The 23991-nt window shown below is 42.7% G+C and overlaps 1 protein-coding gene across 3 annotated transcripts; it reads left to right on the forward strand.

Annotated features, from left to right (window-relative positions):
- Positions 1-4225: 4225 nt before the first annotated feature.
- On the forward strand, positions 4226-14058 carry polr3gl (polymerase (RNA) III (DNA directed) polypeptide G like). 3 transcript variants are annotated; one of them, XM_014200932.3, is made up of 8 exons: positions 4226-4584; positions 10469-10630; positions 10931-11060; positions 11417-11485; positions 11943-11999; positions 12560-12648; positions 12882-12998; positions 13361-14055. In XM_014200932.3, the coding sequence occupies exons 2-8, from the start codon at positions 10505-10507 to the stop codon at positions 13445-13447; spliced, it is 675 nt and encodes a 224-aa protein (XP_014056407.1). In that variant the 5' UTR covers positions 4226-4584; positions 10469-10504; the 3' UTR covers positions 13448-14055. The 3 variants fall into 3 exon arrangements, with proteins under 3 accessions (XP_014056407.1, NP_001133073.1, XP_014056406.1); NM_001139601.1 differs by having other exon boundaries at positions 4268-4584; positions 12560-12657; positions 13361-14058; XM_014200931.3 differs by having other exon boundaries at positions 4451-4723; positions 12560-12657.
- The last annotated feature ends 9933 nt before the right edge of the window (positions 14059-23991 follow it).

The raw sequence follows: 23991 nt of genomic DNA on the forward strand, positions 1-23991 counted from the left end.
GCGACTGTTGCTATTATGGAACACAGTTGCTATGGCAACTGATTTGCTGGATTCCTACAGAAATGTTCCCACGGTGACACACTCACCGAGGCAGGCACGCACACATCCATGCTCGCAAGTACACAGACACACGCCGCATGCACGCAGGCACACAGATATAGACACACAGACAGACAGACTGACACACGCACACACACGCACACGCCCCCCCACACACACACACACACACACACACACACACACACACACACACACACACACACACACCACACACACACACACACACACAGCTGTAAGGTTCTATGAAAGTGATGGTGTTCCTATCCAACAATCCCCCAGATGGGAGGGGAATCATCACCAAGTGCTTTGAGATTGTCACTCTCTGACCTAGGAGAGCTGTGCTTTCTCTGTTTAGTTAGGTCAGGGTGTGATAGGTGGGTGGGCATTTTTGTTTTTCTATGTTTTGGCCGGGTATGGTTTCCAATCAGAGGCAGCTGTCTATTGTTGTCTCTGATTGGAAGCCATACTTAGGCAGCCTGTTTTTCCCTTTGTTTTCGTGGGTAGTTGCTTTCTGTTTAGTTTGTATAACCTGACGGAACTGTTGGCTGTCATTTTGTTTAGTGTTCGTTTTCATTAAAATAATAACGATGAGCACTCAACACGCTGCGCCTTGGTCTCCTCTATATGACGCCCGTTACAGAGATTGTAGTTGGCTTAGGGTGACTTGGCCAAAAGCTTATTTATCCTCCTTAAGTTGAGGATAGACGTTCCGCTAGCGGAACGCCTAGCCAACATCCAATGGAACAGCAGGGTGCGAAATACAAAACATCAAAAATCTAATAATTTCAATTTCTCAAACATACGACTATTTTACACCATTTTAAAGATACACTTCTCCTTAATGTAACCACATTGTCCAATTTCAAAAAGGCTTTACAGCGAAAGCAAAACATTAGATTATGTTAGGAGAGTACATAGACAAAAATAACCACACAGCCATTTTCCAAGCAAGGAGATATGTCACAAAAACCCAAAACACAGCTAAATGAAGCACTAACCTTTGACGATCTTCATCAGATGACACTTCTAGGACATCATGTTACACAATACATGTATGTTTTGTTCGATAAAGTTCATATTTATATCAAAAACAGCATTTTACATTGGCGCGTGATGTTCAGAAAATGTATTCCCACCAAAACTTCCCGTGAATGAGCACATCAATTTACAAAAATACTCATCATAAACGTTGACAAAATACATAACAATTATTTTAAGAATTATAGATACAGTACTCCTTTATGCAACCGCTGTGTCAGATTTTAAAATAGCTTTTCAGCGAAAGCACAATTTTCAATATTCTGAGTACATAGCTCGCCATCAAAGCAAACTATACAGACACCCGCCAAGTTCTGGGGTCACTTAAACTCAGAATTAGTATTATAAATATTCTCTTACCTTTGCTGATCTTCGTCAGAATGCACTCCCAGGACTGCTACTTCCATAAGAAATGTTGTTATTGTTCAAAATAATCCATATTTATGTCCAAATACCTCCGTTTTGTTCGTGCGTTCAGGTCACTATCCAAAGGCATAATGCGCGAGTGCAATTCAAGACACAAAAAGTCAAAATGTTCCCTTACCGTTCTTAGAAGCATGTCAAACGTTGTTTACGATCAAGCTTTATGGTATTTTTAATGTAAAAATGCGATAATATTCCAACCGGACAATAGCATATTCATTCAAGAAGAAAAAGAAGGAACAGCGGGATCGCGCATCATCAATCCCTTTGTCCCCAGGCAGTCCACTCATTGACTGAGCTCCTTTTCTCTGCCCGGTTAAAAGGAGACGGATGAAAAAACTTTCTGAAGGATTTTGACAGCCAATTGAAGCCTTAGGAAGTGCAACGTGACCCCACAGACACTGTAGTTTCGATAGGGATTAGAAAGAAGAACTACAATTCTCAGATCTCCCACTTCCTGGTTGAATTTTTCTCAGGTTTTTGCCTGCCATATGAGTTCTGTTATACTCACAGACACCATTCAGACACCAACAGTTTTAGAAACTTCAGAGTGTTTTCTATCCAAATCTACTAATAATATGCATATTCTAGTTTCTGGGCTAGAGTAGTAACCAGTTTAATTTGGGTACGTTTTTCATCCGGCCGTGAAAATACTGCCCCCTACACCTATACAGTTGAAGTTGGAAATTTACATACACTTAGGTTGGAGTCATTAAAACTCGTTTTTCAACCACTCCACAAATTTCTTGTTAACAAATTATAGTTTTTGCAAGTTGGTTAGGACATCTATTTTGTGCATGACACAAGTAATTTTTCAAACAATTGTTTCCAGACAGATTATTTCACTTATAATTCACTATATCACAATTCCAGTGGGTCAGAAGTTTACATACACTAAGTTGACTGTGCCTTTAAACAGCTCTGGAAAATTCCAGAAAATGATGTCATGGCTTTAGAGGTTTCTGATAGGCTAATTGACATCATTTGAGTCATTTGGAGGTGTACCTGTGGATATATTTCGAAGACCTACCTTCAAACTCAGTGCCTCTTTGCTTGACATCATGGGAAAATCTAAAGAAATCAGCCAAGACCTCAGAAAATAAATTGTAGACCTCCACAAGTCTGGTTCATCCTTGGGAGCAATTTCCAAACGCCTGAAGGTACCACGTTCATCTGTACAAACAATAGTACGCAAGTATAAACACCATGGGACCACGCAGCCGTCATACCGCTCAGGAAGGAGACGCATTCTGTCTCCTAGAGATGAACATACTTTGGTGCGAAAAGTTCAAATCAATCCCAGAACAACAGCAAAAGACCTTGTGAAGATGTTGGAAGAAACCGGTACAAAAGTATCTATATCCACAGTAAAAGGAGTCCTATATATCGACATAACCTGAAAGGCTGCTCAGCAAGGAAGAAGCCACTGCTCCAAAACAGCTATAAAAAAGCCAGACTATGGTATGCAACTGCACATGGGGACAAAGATTGTACTTTTTGGAGAAATGTCCTCTGGTCTGATGAAACAAAAATTGCCATAATGGCCATCAAGACCATCGTTATGTTTGGAGGAAAAAGGGGGAGGCTTGCAAGCTGAAAATCACCATCCCAACCGTGAAGCACGGGTGTGGCAGCATCATGTTGTGGGGGTGCTTTGCTGCAGGAGGGACTGGTGCACTTCACAAAATAGATGGCATCATGAGGGAGGAAAATGATGTGGATATATTGAAGCAACATCTCAAGACATCAGTCAGGAAGTTAAAGCTTGGTTGCAAATGGGTCTTCCAAATGGACAATGACCCCAAGCATTCCAAAGTTGTGGCAAAATGGCTTAAGGACAACATAGTCAAGGTATTTCAGTGGCCATCACAAAGCCCTGACCTCAATCCTATAGAAAATGTCTGGGCAGAACTGAAAAAGCGTGTGCGAGCAAGGAGGCCTACAAACCTGACTCAGTTACACCAGCTCTGTCAGGAGGAATGGTCCAAAATTCCCCCAAGTTATTGTGAGAAGCTTCTGGAAGGCTACCTAAAACGTTTGTCCCAACTTAAACAATTTAAAGGCAATACTACCAAATACTAATTGAGTGTATGTAAATTTCTGACACACTGGGAATGTGATGAAAGAAATAAAAGCTGAAATAAATCCTTCTCTCTACTATTATTCAGACATTTCACATTGATCCTAACTGACCTAAGACTGAGAATTTTTACTAGGATTAAACGTCAGGAATTGTGAAAAACTGAGTTTAAATGTATTTGGCTAAGGTGTATGTACACTTCTGACTTCAACTGTAGAAACAAGAACAGCGATTAATAATAAACATCACCAGGATGTGGTAATATCCAGACCAAGAGAAACCACCTTTACAATGTCAGCAAAATGAAGTATTTTTAGCTTATGCATGCCAACCCAGCTCACACACCAGGGAACAAATCTATCTACTTTATGTTGTATCACACTCACTCCCCTTGGAGGTTCCTACTTGCTGGCTCAAAACTTAATGCTCATTAGATAACATTTCAGCCATGACATTCAGCTAATCGAAATGAATGTATGGTATAGACATATTGATCTCTCAGATGGGAAAAAAAAGTATGTGACCATACTTTTTTGGGGAGATACTGCATCTCTTTTTCGAGGTTCTTGAATGTATTCAACTCCAATACAGCAGGGGGCAGTGTAGCGCAGGGTAGTCGACCCCAAGTCGCCAGAGTTCCGCTAAATGTAAACAACATAGTGTTTGGTAAACAATAACGTATCCCGCGGATTTGTAAACTAGCTAACGTTAACTTGATAATGTTTTAATATTTTTTATATTTGAAGATCAGTAGCTAGCTATGGCTCAGAAGGTGGGAGGTCGTGAATAAGTTGATATGGTTAGTTAGTAAGCACGTTGTCTTGGTGAACGATATTTTGTCGTGATAAATCTGACAGCACTAGCTAACGTCGTTATCTAGGTAGTAACGTTAGGCGCTAGTCGTTTTGCTACAGCTGTCATGTAGCTACTGTGCAACCAAGTTATCTGAGCAAGCAAGTTCATATCACTGAAATCACTAGAAGGTAAGATGGAACAAGTTAGCAAGCCGCACACAACTAGATAGGTAGCTGTTACAGGGGCGATATGCGATTCAAGCAACAACAAAGCTTTGGGGTCCCTGATGATCTTCTTGGCCTTCCTGCAACACCTGGCGTTGATTTGGTACGCAGCTGGAGGATGGTAGTTTGGTTACCAGAGAGCCCTATTTCTGCCCAAAATCTGTCCACTTAAGCATATCCTTAATTATTAAGCAGGCGAGGAGTTTTTGAATTGGGGCGAAATTATAATGTTGAATTTAGTCAAGATAAATATGAATTGTTATTTTGATACGTGAGGCTTGTTTAATCTAATATACATTTTGTAATGTGTAGGTTGTTATGAGTGTACTGATAAAAGTGTGATACACTTCCCTGTTGAAATTCGACAAGGTCTATGCATATTTATGAAGCTAGCATAGCATCTCAAGCTCCATTGAATACTAGTGGTTGATGTCAACGCCCTTAATCGAATATATTTTTTAAAAATATTCAAATAACAAAATGTATCCACCAATCCAAAGAGTTGACAGCCCACCGTTCCACTCTGGACAACTAATCCTATTGTTAGGTGGAGACAAGCATCTCATTATATCCATATCTGGCGATATTCCACTCTTTTTACTCCGTGTCACATGCCAAAGAAAAGAAAGTGCTAGAGTTCCAGACTGGTACCCAGACCATCCATGAGACTAAAATTATAGTTTTAACCATGTTTTTTGTTTTAAGTCTATACAGTGTTTGTTTACTATTACATTGTTTACAAACAATGGAGTAAAAAAGCTTATAATTTGGATTGGATTGTGATGGGGTATGACAGTTGAATTTAGCTCAGGAGGCATTTATAAGTTACATTCTTCAAGAATCAATGGGTATATATGACTAATTTTACAGTCTGAAATGGATGTAGCAATCACAGATTGCCCCTTTAATGCTCCTCACGCCTCTCTGATTCAGAGGGGTTGTGTTAAATGTGGAAGACACATTTCAGTTGAATGCATTCAGTTGTGCAACTGACTAGGTGTCCCCTTTCCTCTTTCCCTAACACATTACCCATTGCTCCCCTTCACAACGTTTTTTTGTCCTTTTGTTGTGTTGTAGCTATACCTGTTCTTATTTAGCCCTGGCTATGTGACCTCTGTTATTCACTGTTCGTTAGCTAGAGCTAATAGTGTTAGGGTTATTGTCATATTACAGTGAACAGCAATCATAGGTGATCATACAGTGACTTGCGAAAGTATTCACTCCCCTTGGCATTTTTCCTATTTTGTTGCTTTACAACCTGGAATTAAAATAGATTTTTAGGGGATTTGTATCATTTGATTTACACAACATGTCTACCACTTTGAAGATGCAAAATATTTTTTATTGTGAACAAACAAGAAATAAGACAAAAAACAGAACTTGAGCATGCATAACTATTTACCCCCCAAAGTCAATACTTTGTTGAGTCACCTTGTGCAGCAATTACAGCTGCAAGTCTCTTGGGGTATGTCTCTATAAGCTTGGCACATCTAACCACTGGGATTTTTGCCCATTCTTCAAGGCAAAACTGCTCCAGCTCTTTCAAGTTGGATGGGTTCTGCTGTTGTACAGCAATCTTTAAGTTATGCCACAGATTCTCAATTGGATTGAGGTCTGGGCTTTGACTAGGTCATTCCAAGACATTTAATTGTTTCCCTTTAAACCACTCGAGTCTTGCTTTAGCAGTATGCTTAGGATCATTGTCCTGCTGGAAGGTGAACCTCTGTCCCAGTCTCAAATCTCTGGAAGACAAACAGGTTTCCCTCAAGAATTTCCTTGTATTTAGCGCCATCCATCTTTCCTTCAATTCTGACCAGTTTCCCAGTCCCTGCCGATGGAAAAACATCCCCACAGCATGATGCTGCCACCACCATGCTTCACTGTGGGGATGGTGGGCTCGGGGTGATAAGAGGAGTTGGGTTTGCGCCAGACATAGCGCTTTCCTTGATGGCCAAAAAGCTCAATTTTAGTCTCATCTGACCAGAGTACCTTCTTCCATATGTTTGGGGAGTCTCCCACATGCCTTTTTGCGAACACCAAACACGTTTGCAAATGTTTTTCTTTAAGCATTGGCTTTTTTCTGGCCACTCTTCCATAAAACCCAGCTCTGTGGAGTGTACGGCTTAAAGTGGTCCTATGGACAGATACTACAATCTCCGCTGTGGAGCTTTGCAGTTCCTTCAGGGTTATCTTTGGTATCTTTGTTGCCTCTCTGATTAACGCCCTCCTTGCCTGGTCTGTGAGTTTTGGTGGGCGGTCCTCTCTTGGCAGGTTTGTTGTTGTGCCATATTCTTTCCATTTTTAATAATGGATTTAATGGTGCTCTGTGGGATGTTCAAAGTTTCAGATATTTTTTTATAACCCAACCTTGATCTGTACTTCTCCACAACTTTGTCCCTGACCTGTTTGGAGAGCTCCTTCGTCTTCATAGTGCCGCTTGGTTGTGTCCCTTGCTTAGGGGTGTTGCAGACTCTGGGGCCTTTCAGAACAGGTGTATATTTTCTGAGATCATGTGACATTTAGATTGCACGCATGTGGGCTTTATTTAACTAATTATGTGACTTATGAAGATAATTGGTTGCACCAGATCTTATTTAGGGTGCTTCATAGCAAATGGGGTGAATACGTATGCACGCACCACTTTACTGTGTTTTTTTTTTTTTTTTTTTAAACAGTCATTATTTTCATTTCACTTCACCAACTTGGACTATTTTGTGTATGTCCATTACATGAAATCCAAATAAAAATCAATTTAAATTACAGGTTGTGATAAACTCAGCAAAAAATGAAACGCCCCTTTTTCAGGACCCTGTCTTTCAAAGATAATTCGTAAAAATCCAAATAACTTCACAGTTCTCCATTGTAAAGAGTTTAAACACTGTTTCTCATGCTTGTTCAATGAACCATAAACAATTCAGGAACATGCACCTTTGGAACGGTCGTTAAGACACTAACAGCTTGCAGAAGATAGGCAATTAAGGTCACAGTTATGAAAACTTAAGACACTAAAGAGGCCTTTCGACGGACTCTGAAAAACACCAAAAGAAAGATGCCCAGGGTCCCTGCTCGTCTGCGTGAACGTGCCTTAGGCATGCTGCAAGGAGGCATGAGGACTGCAGATGTGGCCGAGGCAATAAATTGCAATGTCTGTACTGTGAGACCCCTAAGACAGCGCTACAAGGAGACAGGACGGACAACTGATCGTCCAGACCACGTGTAACAACACCTGCACAGGATCGGTACATCCAAACATCACACCTGCGGGACAGGTACAGAATGGCAATAGCAACTTCCCGAGTTACACCAGGAATGCACAATCCCTCCATCAGTGCTCAGACTGTCCGCAACAGGCTGAGAGACGCTGGACTGAGGGCTTGTAGGCCTGTTGTAAGGCAGGTCCTCACCAGACATCGCTGGCAACAACGTCGCCTATGGGCACAAACCCACCGTCGCTGGACAAGACAGGACTTGCAAAAAGTGCTCTTCACTGATGAGTTGCGGTTTTGTCTCACCAGGGGTGATGGTCGGATTCGCGGTTATCGTCGAAGGAATGAGCGTTACACAGAGGCCTGTACTCTGGAGCGGGATCGATTTGGAGGTGGAGGGTCCGTCATGGTCTGGGGCGGTGTGTCACATCATCATCGGACTGAGCTTGTTGTCATTGCAGGCAATCTCAATGCAGTGCGTTACAGGGAAGACATCCCCCTCCCTCATGTGGTACCCTTCCTGCAGGCCCATCCTGACATGACCCTCCAGCATGACAATGTCACCAGCCATACTGCTCGTTCTGTGCGTGATTTCCTGCAAGACAGGAATGTCAGTGTTCTGCCATGGCCAGTGAAGAGCCCGGATCTCAATCCCATTGAGCACGGATGGGACCTATTGGATCGGAGGGTGTGGGCTAGGGCCATTCCCCCCAGAATAGTCCGGGAACTTGAAGGTGCCTTGGTGGTAGAGTGGGGTAACATCTCACAGCAAGAACTGGCAAATCTGGTGCAGTCCATTAGGAGGAGATGCACTGCCGTACTTAATGCAGCTGGTGGCCACACCAGATACTGACTGTTACTTTTGATTTTGACCCCCCCTTTGTTCAGGGACACATCATTCCATTTCTGTTAGTCACATGTCTGTGGAACTTGTTCAGTTTATGTCTCAGTTGTTGAATTTTATGTTCATACAAATATTTACATGTTAAGTTTGATGAAAATAAACGCAGATGACAGTGAGACGACGTTTCAACAGTTTACAACAAAATAGGAAAAATGCCAAGGAGGGTGAATACTTTTGCAAGGCACTGTATACTGGCCAGGATAAAAAATAAGCTTATATACAGTTGAAGTCGGAAGTTTACATACCCCTTAGCCAAATACATTTAAACTCAGTTTTTCACAATTCCTGACGTTTAATCCTAGTAAAACTTCCTTGTCTTAGGTCAGTTAGGATCACCACTTTATTTTAAGAATGTGAAATGTCAGAATAATAGTAGAGAGAATGATTTATTTCAGCTTTTATTTCTTTCACGTTCCCAGTGGGTCAGACGTTTACATACACTCAATTAGTATTTGGTAGTATTGCCTTTTAAATTGTTTAACTTGGGAAAAACATTTCGGATAGCCTTCCAGAAGCTTCCCACAATAAGTTGGGAGTCATTGGAGTCATTGTCCATTTGGAAGAAGCATTTGCGACCAAGCTTTAACTTCCTGACTGATGTCTTGAGATGTTGCTTCAATATATCCACAACATTTTCCTTCTTCATGATGCCATCTATTTGTGAAGTGCAACAGTCCCTCCTGCAGCAAAGCACCCCCCAAGATGATACTGCCACCCCCGTGCTTCACGGTTGGGATGGTGTTCTTTGGCTTGCAAGCCTCCCCTTTTTCCTCCAAACATAACGATGGTCATTATGGCCAAACAGTTCTATTTTTGTTTCATCAGACCAGAGGACCAAAAAGTACGATCTTTGTCCCCATGTGCAGTTGCAAACCGTAGTCTGGCTTTTTTATGGCTGTTTTGGAGCAGTGGCTTCTTCTTTGCTGAGCGGCCTTTCAGGTTATGTCGATATAGGACTCGTTTTACTGTGGATATAGATACTTTTGTACCGGTGTTCTCCAGCATCTTCACAAGGTCCTTTGCTGTTGTTCTGGGATTGATTTGCACCAAAGTACGTTAATCTCTAGGAGACAAAACGCCTCTCCTTCCTGAGCAGTACGACAGCTGCGTGGTCCCATGGTGTTTATGCTTGCGTACTATTGTTTGTACAGATGAAGGTGGTACCTTCAGGCGTTTGGAAATTGCTCCCAAGGAGGAACCAGACTTGTGGAGGTCTACAATTTCATCTTTCTGAGGTCTTGGCTGATTTCTTTTGATTTTCCCATAATGTCAAGCAAAGAGGCTCTGAGTTTGAAGGTAGGCCTTGAAATACATCCACAGGTACACCTCCTTATTGTCTCAAATGATGTCAATTAGCCTATCAGAAGCTTCTAAAGCCATGACATAATTTTCTGGAATTTTCCAAGCTGTTTAAAGGCACAGTCAACTTAGTGTATGTAATCTTCTGACCCACTGGAATTGTGATGCAGTGGATTAAAAGTGAAATAATCTGTCTGTAAACAATTGTTGGAAAAATGACTCGTGTCATGCACGAAGTAGATGTCCTAACCGACTTGCCAAAACTATAGTTTGTTAACAAGAAATTGTGGAGTGGTTGAAAACAAGTTTTAATGATTCCAACCTAAGTGTATGTAAACTTCCGACTTCAACTGTAGCTTTACACAGATAGTTTGGGAAAATAGAGGTGCTATTACTCAGTACTCTTTTAGTGCCCATTGCATTCTTCCTCCCTTGACAGATTTACATGTGAACCCCCCCGCGGTGTGCTCGCTCAATGGCTGGCCTGGGCCGCGGCAGAGGTCGCGGCAAGGGGTACATGAGCTTCAGTATCGAGGCAGTCGGGATTGGGAAAGGGGAGAACCTGCCCCCTTCAATTCTCCAGCCTACACCTCTGTTCCCTGTGAGTAAGGGGTGATGTGACTGACCCTGTAGCTGTCATTTTTCATTTTGGATGCACCTCATTGTTGTCAAATATTGGCTTTATTTAGAGGCTATTGTCAGTCTTTTCTCCTGATTTTTCTATTTGTCTAAGCAACATCCAGGGCTGACATAAAAAAAAAAAAAATGTATTGAGACCGTAAGATATGTGTTTGGTTGGGAGCAAATAAGAGCATGCTATTTTGGGAAAGCATGTATTGAGCCTTTTGTTGTTGTTTTAAGGACTAGCCTAATATGTGTTATGTTTTTTGTGCACATGTAGCCCATGGAACACAAGCCTGTCCCCTTGGTGATGGGAGAGGAAGCAGAGTACATGTTGGCACTGAAGCAGGAGTTCAGGGGAAACATGAAGACCCTACCATTTTATGTCCGCCCAGCCGTCTCCAAGAAAGGTACTTAAGCCTGGGAAGACACCATTTATGTGTGTTAGCGATGAAAAGAGTAATTACAGACATCCAAACGTAGCAGAAATTAGACAGTCAATGTCTTGCCACTGTCAGCAGCTCCCAATGGTGTTATTTTATTAAAATGATACAAGGTTTTAGGTGATACAAGGTTTGGCTGACATTACCTAAATCAGGGGTGGAAATATTTTTCAATTATTCAATCAAGCAATTATGCTTCGATAAGAACATTTGCGAGCAGCAAACGAGGTAGACATGATAATACACAGAGGCTTTCTTTTCAAAGACATGTTTGTTCTTGTACCATGTTTAAGAAATGAATGAGCTTCTTGTCTGACTTCCAGATGTGGAGCGGTATTCTGATAAATATCAGAACAGTGAGCCGTCAGACAACACCATTGAGTGGAATCCAGGTGAGTCAGCTGCATCATACCTCCAGTTCAAATAATGTTACTGAAAGGAGATAGAAACTACGGAACATGTATTAGAAGGAGCGCATTGTACGATCTGATTACCAGCATAACACTGTTAAACAGGGATTAATAGAATCAATGATCTAATCCTGAAGCAGTATGAAATCACTCGCTACGCAGCCCCAGAGATGTCAGCCACAATGGAGTGTGAACGGTCCTGATTGAAACTGTCAGGTGACCCAAAGCGTTTCAAATGGGAGAAATTGAGCTGTCGCTCACAATTAGGGTCTGCTGAATAGAGGCTGATTAGGAAAACAATTTGAGGTTTTAGTCCCTCAGCTTTACCAGATGTGAACCAACATTCCATAATTTTGACAAGGTCATTGCTGTGTAAAAACATTATTGTAGCACCTGTGTCTGCTGATTGATTTTGTTTGATTTTTGTTTTTAACGTCAGACTGGAAAAGGCTACCAAAAGAGCTTCGAATCCGTGTCAAGAAGCCCCTAAAAGAGAGTAAGTGGATGATACAGTGTTGTTTTATACCTCACATTTACTGACTGGACATTTTTGTGAGTGATACAGATTCACTATGAAAGCCCACCCACCATGTGATCACAGAAGGCTATTGTAATACAAAAATCCATTCATTTTGCAGTTCTGTTTAGTTTGCTTCCTGCAGGACTTGATGACATGTACGTTGCTGGCGAATGACCTGTCTCTTTCATAGCATATTGCGCCCACGTGATTTTTTTCCTTCCTATTTCCTGGGCGCAGTGCTGAAGAGAGAGGTGTCTTCAGAAGAACATTGTGTCTGACTGCTTATGTCTCCCTAGAGACATGAATGCATCAATTTGCCCTTCTGCTTTGAACAGAAGGATAAGACAAAGTCACTGCTGGTTACTGACAATGACAGTACTGCCTGACTTATACATAAATGATCTGCCATTTTCTATTATGGGATAAATATAGCTTTTGGTTGAATGGCCTTTTAAATGAAAGGAGAGGAGGGGGAATAGATAGAGGGAGTTGGTTTTCACTAATGATTGGCTTTTGTCCCTTTTCGTCTGTTACAGACACCTCTCTTAGTGTGGAGACACCAGTGGACCCCAAACCCAGCAAAAAGACCCGGGTGGATAAAGAGGAGATCATCCATAAACTAGAGGTGCGAATAGTAGGTACTCAGCCAGTACATCAGACATTAACTCCATAGTCTGCATTCTATTGACCTCTTTATCACATCTATAGGCATGTAACACAACTCAATCTCAGCACACTAGATGAGGGAAATGTTTCTTGCTGTTAAACCTCAAACTTAATGTAAGCCTGGTGTATTATTTTACTATCAATGTTCTTTTTCTTTTAGTTTCTTTTGTATTCATTTGTGTCATATTTCAGACATTGGAGAAAAAAGAGGAGGAAGTGACTTCAGATGAAGAGGAAGGGGAGAAGAAGAAGCAGGAGGAAGAGCAGCAAGATGGGGAGGAGCAGTATGATGAAGAAGAGTTTGAAGAGGTAAGCAACGGTAGCCAATGTTAAATGGCTAGCTAGTAAGCGGTGTGCGCTAGTAGCGTTCAATCGGTGACGTCACCCACTCTGAGACCTGAAGTAGTTGTTTCCATTGCTCCGCAGTGACAGGTAACGATGCTTCCTGGGTGACAGTTGTCGTTTCATTCAGATGGTCCCAGGTTAGGGCAAGGAGAGGGACGGATGCAAAACTGTTACACATCCAAGCTCTTTCTTACTTTTTTCCCCCATACATTTTCCATTGACACCAATGCATGATTTAACAGAAAGTGAGCATTGCAAACACAGTTCACAAGGTCGGAATGAGCTCATATGTAGCATTTTTTCCCACTCTGATTGTGTTCCAACAGGAGACAGACTATATCATGTCGTACTTTGACAACGGAGAGGAGTTCGGAGGGGACAGTGATGACAACATGGATGAGGCCATTTACTGATACTTTGAAAAAGAACAACAACAGAGCATTGAGCATGCCTAGGACCCAAGAGTCCTGGGAAAATATATGTGACACTCCAGAACTAAGAGAGACTCCAAAGCTGAAAGAATGTGCTGTTGTTCTTTTGTCCATCTTGTATACATGGCCTGAAATGACCTTAACTCGACACATGAATCTTCAAAATAACCCAGGATTCAGTCAGTTCCTGACTTAAAAAAGAATCTCAAATTGAGAAGCAGGTTGCACAGTTCAAACCTGCAATAGTTTTAAAAGGCTCTTAAGTGTGGTGGTGTTATGGAGAGAGAAGTATGTCATTCTTAGGCCGACATCTTTTCTCCTAACACCAATTATAGTATCATTTCTTAGAGGGTTTTTATCCCATTTTAGAAATGTTAAAGAACTTTGAAAATATAAAATGAAGGTGTTTAATACACCAATTTTAATGTTATGCTGTTGTTTTATGTAGTTTATATGTAGTTCTAAAAAGTTATGTTTTGTAAAACTTTTATATCCATGTAATATCCCAATGTTCTCTGTTAAGTTTGTTATGAAAGAGGATTTTACTTAACTTGAAATTCTGAAAGAATAAATGGCAGCTAATTTGTAAACCAGGTAGTTTTATTTTCTATGCTACACAAACCGTTTTCCTACTAGAAGCTGTACTAGTTCACCAGATGTCGCATGATAATACTTATTTCACACCAATAGGTGGCGTAGTGCTGAAAGTTGAAGCAGCACACACAAAGTTATCAGCAATACACCATGCTTGGTCAATACACATATTTACATAACTGATATTTTCTGACCTTCATTTTCTATTTTCTGACCGATATTTGCTGACCTGTAATCAAAGCTTGTATATTGTACATTCTACATTTTAGTACATCATCTTGCACAGTGATATATGAAAATGTGTCTGAACCAATCAGATTAGCAAGGTGCTCTCTTGCTGCAGACACTGCTACATTCATTTGACTGTTTCCAAGCCTGCTGACATGAAATCCAAAGCTTTCTCATACCATAACAATCTATCACATGCATCTGTCTCTGGCCATCTGCCATTCCTGAATAAAAGAACACTGCATATTTATTGGAACACCAGGCTGGGGGAATGTACTGTATATATTTTGTGTACTAAGTATATATACACTGCTCAAAAAAATAAAGGGAACACTTAAACAACACATCCTAGATCTGAATGAAAGAAATAATCTTATTAAATACTTTTTTCTTTACATAGTTGAATGTGCTGACAACAAAATCACACAAAAATAATCAATGGAAATCCAATTTATCAACCCATGGAGGTCTGGATTTGGAGTCACACTCAAAATTAAAGTGGAAAACCACGCTACAGGCGGATCCAACTTTGATGTAATGTCCTTAAAACAAGTCAAAATGAGGCTCAGTAGTGTGTGTGGCCTCCACGTGCCTGTATGACCTCCCTACAACGCCTGGGCATGCTCCTGATGAGGTGACGGATAGTCTCCTGAGGGATCTCCTCCCAGACCTGGACTAAAGCATCCGCCAACTGGCCTGTCTCCTGGTAGCGCCTCCATGCTCTGGACACTACGCTGACAGACACAGCAAACCTTCTTGCCACAGCTCGCATTGATGTGCCATCCTGGATGAGCCACTTGTGTGGGTTGTAGACTCCGTCTCATGCTACCACTAGAGTGAAAGCACCGCCAGCATTCAAAAGTGACCAAAACATCAGCCAGGAAGCATAGGAACTGAGAAGTGGTCTGTGGTCTCCACCTGCAGAACCACTCCTTTATTGGGGGGTGTCTTGCTTATTGCCTTTAATTTCCACCTGTTGTCTATTCCATTTGCACAACAGCATGTGAAATTTATTGTCAATCAGTGTTGCTTCCTAAGTGGACAGTTTGATTTCACAGAAGTGTGATTGACTTGGAGTTACATTGTGTTGTTTAAGTGTTCCCTTTATTTTTTTGAGCAGGATATATATATACTTCTCAGTTCCGATGCTTCCTGGCTGATGTTTTGGTCACTTTTGAATGCTGGCGGTGCTTTCACTCTAGTGGTAGCATGAGACGGAGTCTACAACCCATACAGGTGGCTCAGGTAGTGCAGCTCATCCAGGATGGCACATCAATGCGAGCTGTGGCAAGAAGATTTGCTGTGTCTGTCAGCGTAGTGTCCAGAGCATGGAGGCGCTACCAGGAGACAGGCCAGTACATCAGGAGACGTGGAGGAAGCCATAGGAGGGCAACAACCCAGCAGCAGGACCGCTACCTCCGCCTTTGTGCAAGGAGGAGCAGAAGGAGCACTCCCAGAGCCCTGCAAAATGACCTTCAGCAGGCCACAAATGTGCATGTGTCTGCTCAAACAGTCAGAAACAGACTCCATGAGGGTGGTATGAGGGCCCGACGTCCACAGGTGGGGGTTGTGCTTACAGCCCAACACCGTGCAGGACGTTTGGCATTTGCCAAAGAACACCAAGATTGGCAAATTCGCCACTGGCGCCCTGTGCTCTTCACAGATGAAAGCAGGTTCACACTGAGCACATGTGACAGACGTGACAGAGTCTGGAGACGCCGTGGAGAACGTTCTGCTGCCTGCAACATCCTCCAGCATGACCGGTTTGGCAGTGGGTCAGTCATGGTGTGGGGTGGCATTTCTTTGGGGGGCCGCACAGCCCTCCATGTGCTCGCCAGAGGTAGCCTGACTGCCATTAGGTACAGAGATGAGATCCTCAGACCCCTTGTGAGACCATATGCTGGTGCGGTTGGCCCTGGGTTCCTCCTAATGCAAGACAATGCTAGACCTCATGTGGCTGGAGTGTGTCAGCAGTTCCTGCAAGAGGAAGGCATTGATGCTATGGACTGGCCCGCCCGTTCCCCAGACCTGAATCCAATTGAGCACATCTGGGACATCATGTCTCGCTCCATCCACCAACGCCACGTTGCACCACAGACTGTCCAGAAGTTGGCGGATGCTTTAGTCCAGGTCTGGGAGGAGATCCCTCAGGAGACCATCCGCCACCTCATCAGGAGCATGCCCAGGCGTTGTAGGGAGGTCATACAGGCACGTGGAGGCCACACACACTACTGAGCCTCATTTTGACTTGTTTTAAGGACATTACATCAAAGTTGGATCAGCCTGTAGTGTGGTTTTCCACTTTAATTTTGAGTGTGACTCCAAATCCAGACCTCCATGGGTTGATAAATTGGATTTCCATTGATTATTTTTGTGTGATTTTGTTGTCAGCACATTCAACTATGTAAAGAAAAAAGTATTTAATAAGATTATTTCTTTCATTCAGATCTAGGATGTGTTGTTTAAGTGTTCCCTTTATTTTTTTGAGCAGTGTATATATACTTAGTACACAAAATATATACAGTACATTCCCCCAGCCTGGTGTTCCAATAAATATGCAGTGTTCTTTTATTCAGGAATGGCAGATGGCCAGAGACAGATGCATGTGATAGATTGTTATGGTATGAGAAAGCTTTGGATTTCATGTCAGCAGGCTTGGAAACAGTCAAATGAATGTAGCAGTGTCTGCAGCAAGAGAGCACCTTGCTAATCTGATTGGTTCAGACACATTTTCATATATCACTGTGCAAGATGATGTACTAAAATGTAGAATTAGCATAAGGCTATAAATGCTCAAAAAAGGGTGCATTTTATTAATTCAATACGATGTAATTTAGAAGGCATGTGGAAGTGAAGAGGACACACACACACATTGCTAAGGTTTGCACTGACCCAGTAGTTTCTAAGGGTTTCACTTTAAAGCCACAGCTATCCTTACTGTAAGTGTACTGTAGTTATACACTCGCCGGACAGTTTATTAGGTACATCCATCTAGTTCCGGGCGGACCCCCCTTTGCCTACAGAACAGCCTGAATTCTTTGGGGCATTCTACAAGGTGTCAGAAATGCAGTTGCTACAGATTGGACGGTGGTACATTCATGCTGGGAACAGGCTTGTTCCATCTCACCCCAAAGATGCTCTATTGGATTGACAATGGGGACTGTGCAGGCCACTCAAGTAAACTGAACTCGCTGTCATGTTCCAGCAGATGTTTTTCCACTCCTCAATTGTCCAGTGTTGGTGATTGCGTGCCCACTGGAACCGCTTCTTGTTTTCATCTGTGGAACCTGGTGTGGTCGTCTGCTGCAATAGCCCATCCATGACAAGGATCGACGAGTTGTGCGTTCTGAGATGCCGTCCTGCACACCACTGTTGTACTGTGTCATTATTTGTCTGTGGCCCGCCTGTTAGCTTGCACGATTCTTGCCATTCTTCTCTGACCTTTCTCCTCAATGAGCTGTTTTTGCCCACAGGACTGCTGCTGCCTGGATGTTTTTTGTTTGTTGTACCATTCTCGGTAAACCCTAGACACTGTCGTGCGTGAAAAGTCCAGGAGGATGGCCGTTTTCAGCGATAATGGGTCCGGCGCGCCTTCCAACGACAATCATGCCACGTTGAAAGTTGATTAGGTCACTTGTTTTGCCCATTCTAATGTTCAATCGAACAGTAACTGAATGCCTCGATGCCTGTGTGCCTGCTTATATAACAGGCCACGGCCACTTGACTCACTGTCTGTAGGAGCAATCCATTTTCATGAACGGGGTGGTCTACCTAATAAACTGTCCGGTGAGTGTATATCTTAGCATTTGCTTTGTAAGTCTATCTTAAGCTTTATTGGTCTGGGTGGCTATACTTGGAGTTTGGGGTAGATACTTCTTTGCTGTGCTACTGTTAGTTGGTTTGTATGTAATTTCACAGGGGCATGGAAATGTTGTGCTTCTGAGGTTGATTGCATCTGTGGCTTTTTTGTGTAAAATACTTAGTATGGAGTCTCCCTGCTGTAGAAACGCCTGAAGTACGTTGTCGTCCCTGTGCAGTAAATCTCTCTCTCTCACACACACACAAAGCTATACAGCAAATGTTCTGGCAAACAAGCAGAGACCTGAAAACACCATCCAACCTGGAGCTGAGTGAGTAATGCTTAGTCTGAAGCTATTTTTTACTTTCAAAAGCCAAGAAGAAAAATACATCACAATGATATATTTCACTTTATAAGGACTGCATGCTCAGGCTACCAAGCTTTCTAGGACAAAGAGATACAACTTCAATTAGCACTGACATGTGAAGCGAGAGGTGTCAAAGCCTTTGAGCCCAACAAATGGCTGGCTACCCCATCCAGATCCAGAGGCCTTGAAGCCCCCTCCTGCTGTTCAGTCCATCCAATGGCATTTTCTACAAGAAATCTGCCTCCAGAAATATAAGCTTCTCCCAAGTGTGACACCTACTCCCGTTGCCTGCTGCACTGCTGCACTGCTGCTTGGATTCCGCCTGGCGATCTGTTCACCGTCTGCCCTTGGTTGTCTCCCCCTGTTTCACTCGCCTCCAGCACACAGGCACTGTTGGAGCGAGTGACTCTGAACTTACAGTGGCTAGCCCCAAGTCGTTATTTATTTGAAAAAATTATTGTGCATTTTCCTATTTGCCTCATGACTCCTGCATGCTTTGTTGACTACGAACTTTCCTTACCCAACCGTGGGACAGACTATGTTTGTTGACTCTGACTCTCTATTGGTTACACAGACTTTTGGCCTCCCATCCCATTCTAACCACCTCTCGCAGGCTTTGTATTCATGTTACCTGATGAAATTGCTGTACAATATGATCTTGTTGCCATCTGATGCACATTCAGATGTCATAAATCAGCACTGCAGAGCTCTCCCTGTCCTATGTCGTGCATTGATTGTATTACTGTTGATGATATCTGGAAATGTGCATGTACACCCTGGCCCATCTACTGTTGCTAGCCCCAATTCTGACTTGTGCTCCAATATCTTCTTCACTGATTTCTGCTCCCGTAAAAGCCTGGGTTTTCTGCACGTTAATACTAGAAGCTTATTACCTAAAATGGATCAATTGAAAGTGTGGGTTCACAGCTCCAATCCAGTTGTGTTGGTCATTACTGAGACGTGGCTAAGGAAGAGTGTTTTGAATACTGATGTTAACCTTTCAGGTTATAACCTTTTTTCGGCAAGACAGATCTTCCAAAGGTGGGGGAGTGGCATTCTTTACCAAGGTTCACCTTCAGTGCTCAGTTGTCTCCACTAAGTCTGTCCCCAAACAATTTGATTTGCTGGTTTTAAGTATTAAACCTTCAAATAGCTTTTTGTTGACTGTTGCTGGGTGCTATCATCCTCCATCAGCACTGGCCTGTACCCTACCTGCCCTAAGCTCTCTCCTGGCCCCTTACACCAAGTCTGAATTTGTCCTGCTGTGACCTAAACTGGGACATGCTTAAACCACCTGACCAAGTCCTAAAGCAATGGGACTACCTAAATATTTCTTAGATTATTACCAATCCCACAAGATATGACTCCAAACACCCAGAAAAGGCTACTCTTCTTGATGTTATCCTCACAAAGAATCCTGATAGATCAGTCTCGTCTTTTCTGTAATTACAGCTTATGTTCGTAATGGCTGCTCAGTGAAACGACTTGTCCTGATTTGTCACAGACGCTTGCTAAAAAGCTTTAATGAGCAGGCCTTCCTTCATGAACTGGCCTCTGTAAAATGGTATAGAATCAGCTTGATCCCCTCTGTCGAAGACGCTTGGACCTTCTTTTTTTATATTTTCAGTGGTATTTTTAACAAACACGCCCCCATAAAGGAAATGAGAATTAAAAACAGGTTCAGCCCCTGGTTCAACAGTGATCTTGCAGAGTTACTCCACCTCAAGAATTGTATTTGGCGAAAGGCTCGGCACACACATACTCAGGCTGACTGGCTCTCATTCAGGCAAATGAGAAATAAGTGCACTCAGGCTATCCGGAAGGCCAAAGATAGTTACTTTAAGAAGCAGTTCTCTCTCTGTGGGTCTAACCCCAAGAAGTTCTTGAAAACGGTTAAAGACCTGGAGAATAAACCCTCCTCCTCACAGCTGCCCATGTCCCTTAAAGTTGATGATGTTTTTGTTACTGACAAGAAGCACATGGCTGAGCTTTTTAATCACCACCTCATTAAGTCAGGATTCCTATTTGACTCAGCTATGCCTCCTTGCCCATCCAACATTTCCTCATCTCCCAGCCCTTCTAATGCGACTATCCCTGATGCTTCTCCCTCTTTTTCCAACTGCCTCGCTACAAAGTTTCACCCTGCAGGCAGTCACTGAATCCGAGGTGCTAAAGGAGCTCCTGAAACTTGACCCCATAAAACCATCTGGGGCAGATGGTTTAGACCCTTTCTTCTTTAAGGTTGCTTCCCCTATCACCGCCAAGACTATCTCCAACCTTTTTAACCCGTCTCTCCTTTCTGGGGAGGTTCCCATTGCTCGGAAGGCAGCCACGGTTCGTCCTTTATTTAAAGGGGGAGTTCAAGCTGATCCTAACTGTTATAGGCCTATTTCTATTTTGCCCTGTTTATCAAAAGTGTTGGAAAAACTTGTCAATAATCAACTGACTGGCTTTCTTGATGTCTATAGTATTCTCTCTGGCATGCAATCTGGTTTCCGCTCAGGTTATGGATGTGTCACTGCAACCTTAAAGGTCCTCAATGATGTCACCATTGCCCTTGATTCTAAGCAATGTTGACTTGGCCAAAGCTTTTGATACGGGTAGACCATTCCATTCTTGTGGGCCGGCTAAGGAGTATTGGTGTCTCTGAAGGGTCTTTGGCATGGTTTGCTAACTACCTCTCTCAAAGAGTGCAGTGTATAAAGCCAGAAAATCTGCTGTCTCAGCCTCTGCCTGTCACCAAGGGGGTACCCCAAGGCTCAATCCTAGGCCCCAAGCTCTTCTCAACAACAACATAGTTCAGGCAGTAGGAAACTCTCACATCCATTTATATGCAGATGATACAGTCTTATACTCAGCTGGCCCCTCCCCAGATTTTGTGTTAAATGCTCTACAACAAAGCTTTCTTAGTGTCCAACAAGATTTCTCTACCCTTAACCTTGTTCTGATCACTTCCAAAACAAAGGTCATGTGGTTTGGTAAGAAGAATGCCTCTCTCCTCACAGGTGTGAATACTACCTCTGCGGGTTCAGAGCTTGAGGTAGTCACCTCATACAAGTACTTGGGAGTATGGCTAGACTGTACACTGTCCTTCTCTCAGCACATATCAAAGCTGCAGGCTAAAGTTAAATCTAGACTTGGTTTCCTCTATCGTGATCGCTCCTCTTTCACCCCAGCTGCCAAACTAACCCTGATTCAGATGACCATCCTACCCATGCTAGATTACGGAGACATAATGTATAGATCGGCAGGTAAGGGTGCTCTCGAGCGGCTAGATGTTCTTTACCATTCAGCCATCAGATTTGCCACCAATGCTCCTCATAGGACACATCACTGCACTCTATACTCCTCTGTAAACTGGTCATCTCTGTATACCCGTCACAAGACCCAGTAGTTGATGCTTATTTATAAAACCCTCTTAGGCCTCACTCCCCCCTATCTGAGATATCTACTGCAGCCCTCATCCTCCATATACAACACCCGTTCTGCCAGTCACATTCTGTTAAAGGTCATCAAAGCACACACATCCCAGAGTCGCTCATCTTTTCAGTTCGCTGCAGACAGCGACTGGAACGAGCTGCAACAAATACTCTAACTGGACAGTTTTATCTCAATCTCTTCATTCAAAGACTCAATCATGGACACTCTTAATTACAGTTGTGGCTACTTTGCGTGATGTATTGTTGTCTCTACCTTCTTGCCCTTTGTGCTGTTGTCTGTGCCCAATAATGTTTGTACCATGTTTTGTGCCGCTACCATGTTGTGTTGCTACCATGTTGTTGTCATGTTGTGTTGCTGCCATGCTGTGTTGTCATATGTTGCTGACTTGACATGTTGTTGTCTTAGGTCTCTCTTTATGTAGTGTTGTCTCTCTTGTTGTGATGTGTGTTTTGTCCTATATTTATATATTTTTTTATTTTTAATCCCTGACCCCGTCCCCGCAGGAGGCCTTTGCCTTTTGGTAGGCCGTCATTGTAAATAAGAATTTGTTCTTAACTGACTTGCCTAGTTAAATAATGGTTAAATAAAAAATAAACCCAAATAAAAATGATTCTGTGTACTGTGCTCAGCTTTCCAAAAGTCAAATGTCTGTTTACCGACTGGTTACTGCACTCTATCTTAAGCTTTGGACAGTGATGAACTTGCTTCACTATGTCTGAACAGAGGCTCAATGTGCAGTAAGAGTATTATTCCTCTTTCATGACTCGCAATTTGTCAGCATCATAACATTTGAGGTTTTATGCCTTCACTGTAAATCTACTGGACCTTGGACATCATCCAGTGGTTAAGGCAGTGCCTCGTCTCCCTATTTGACCTTTACTGTTACACGGCAGGACCAGGTGGTGGGCTTTTCCAGTAGCTTCCTGCCGCTGTGCTCAACAAACATCTAAATTCTGTCTCTCTCATGGCATATGCTATTTTATAGTAATTTCAGGTACTCCTCTATGAATAGTGTGCATCACTGTACAGGCCTTCTTTCTGTGTTCATTTCACAACCAATAATGTTCATATCAAGTTTGTTACACAGAAGCTTAGGTCCCCTGTCTCTTGCTCAGTGCCAATATCAAGGCATTGAAATAAGAAAGATATTCCAATGGCATTTGCATGACATTACAGTGGCACAATTTACTTATCAAGTTTGATGTATTATGATTATTCAAGTCAAATGTTTTGTGTCTAGGGTGCAACTCTAGAATGTTGAGCCCAGGCAAGGTGTAATCTAATCTGCTGTTGAACGTCTCACTCACCCAATCCAGCCTATTCCATAGAGGGGCAAAATGATAAGTGATGTGTGGCGACTGTGCTGCCTATCCTCCAAGGAGCTGGGACTAATATAATCCTTCTCTACAGGAGTACTCATTCAGAAGCACAAATCAATATGATTGTGACCTAGGGAGCTGTCTATCCAATGAAAGATAATTGAGAGTTGTGTTGGTGGATTCCCATCTGAGCAAAGGATATGTAATCAGTCTCTTTCTCTATCGACCCGTTTGAGATTTGGGTCGTGCCATTTGGCCTTTAGCATGCGTCTAGTATTTTATGATTCAGGTTCTTGAAATCTGACAGGAGCTACTTGGTGATGACAGTCATGATACCCTATTCAAAGAGGCCTTTGTCCTGCAGACTGCTTCCTCAAATGGGTTTGGGACATGTTGTAACCTACTTGACTGGGCTCAAGGAGTCAGCACTCGGCAGAAACAGTGCGATCACTCTGCCGTTGGAGTGGGTTCTGAGAAAGGACTGTTGCTTTGATGTGAAGGCTGAAGGATGCTTCTGATGAAAGCGCTATTGTAACAGCACAATGCCATTCAGACAGGGGTGTTCAGATCAAGTTATGGCTTGAATGGGTTTACGTCACTAACGGCTAAGGGAGGGCTATTTGAGAACCCTTACAAAAAACATTCCAAGTACCAAGTAGGTCAACAGAAATGGAGAGCAGGAGGAGTGTGAAGTAAAACATCCCAAATGATGGTTACAGCAACCCCTGTTGTCAAAGCTACTTACTTCTGAGAGTTCTGCCTGGAATAGATAGTCAGT

The sequence above is a fragment of the Salmo salar genome, chromosome 05 (assembly GCF_965601325.2).
Source record: "Salmo salar chromosome 05, fSalSal1, whole genome shotgun sequence".
NCBI classification, from domain to species: Eukaryota; Metazoa; Chordata; class Actinopteri; order Salmoniformes; family Salmonidae; genus Salmo; species Salmo salar.

What these genes read in the sequence shown, in the direction of transcription:
- polr3gl (NM_001139601.1), top strand. Translation starts at nt 10,505, where the DNA reads ATGGCTGGCCTGGGCCGCGGCAGAGGTCGCGGCAAGGGGTACATGAGC. An exon ending in CAAGAAGCCCCTAAAAGAGA is followed by an intron (nt 12,000 to 12,559) that starts GTAAGTGGATGA and finishes CGTCTGTTACAG; the next exon opens with ACACCTCTCTTAGTGTGGAG. An exon ending in ATAAACTAGAGGTGCGAATA is followed by an intron (nt 12,658 to 12,881) that starts GTAGGTACTCAG and finishes GTCATATTTCAG; the next exon opens with ACATTGGAGAAAAAAGAGGA.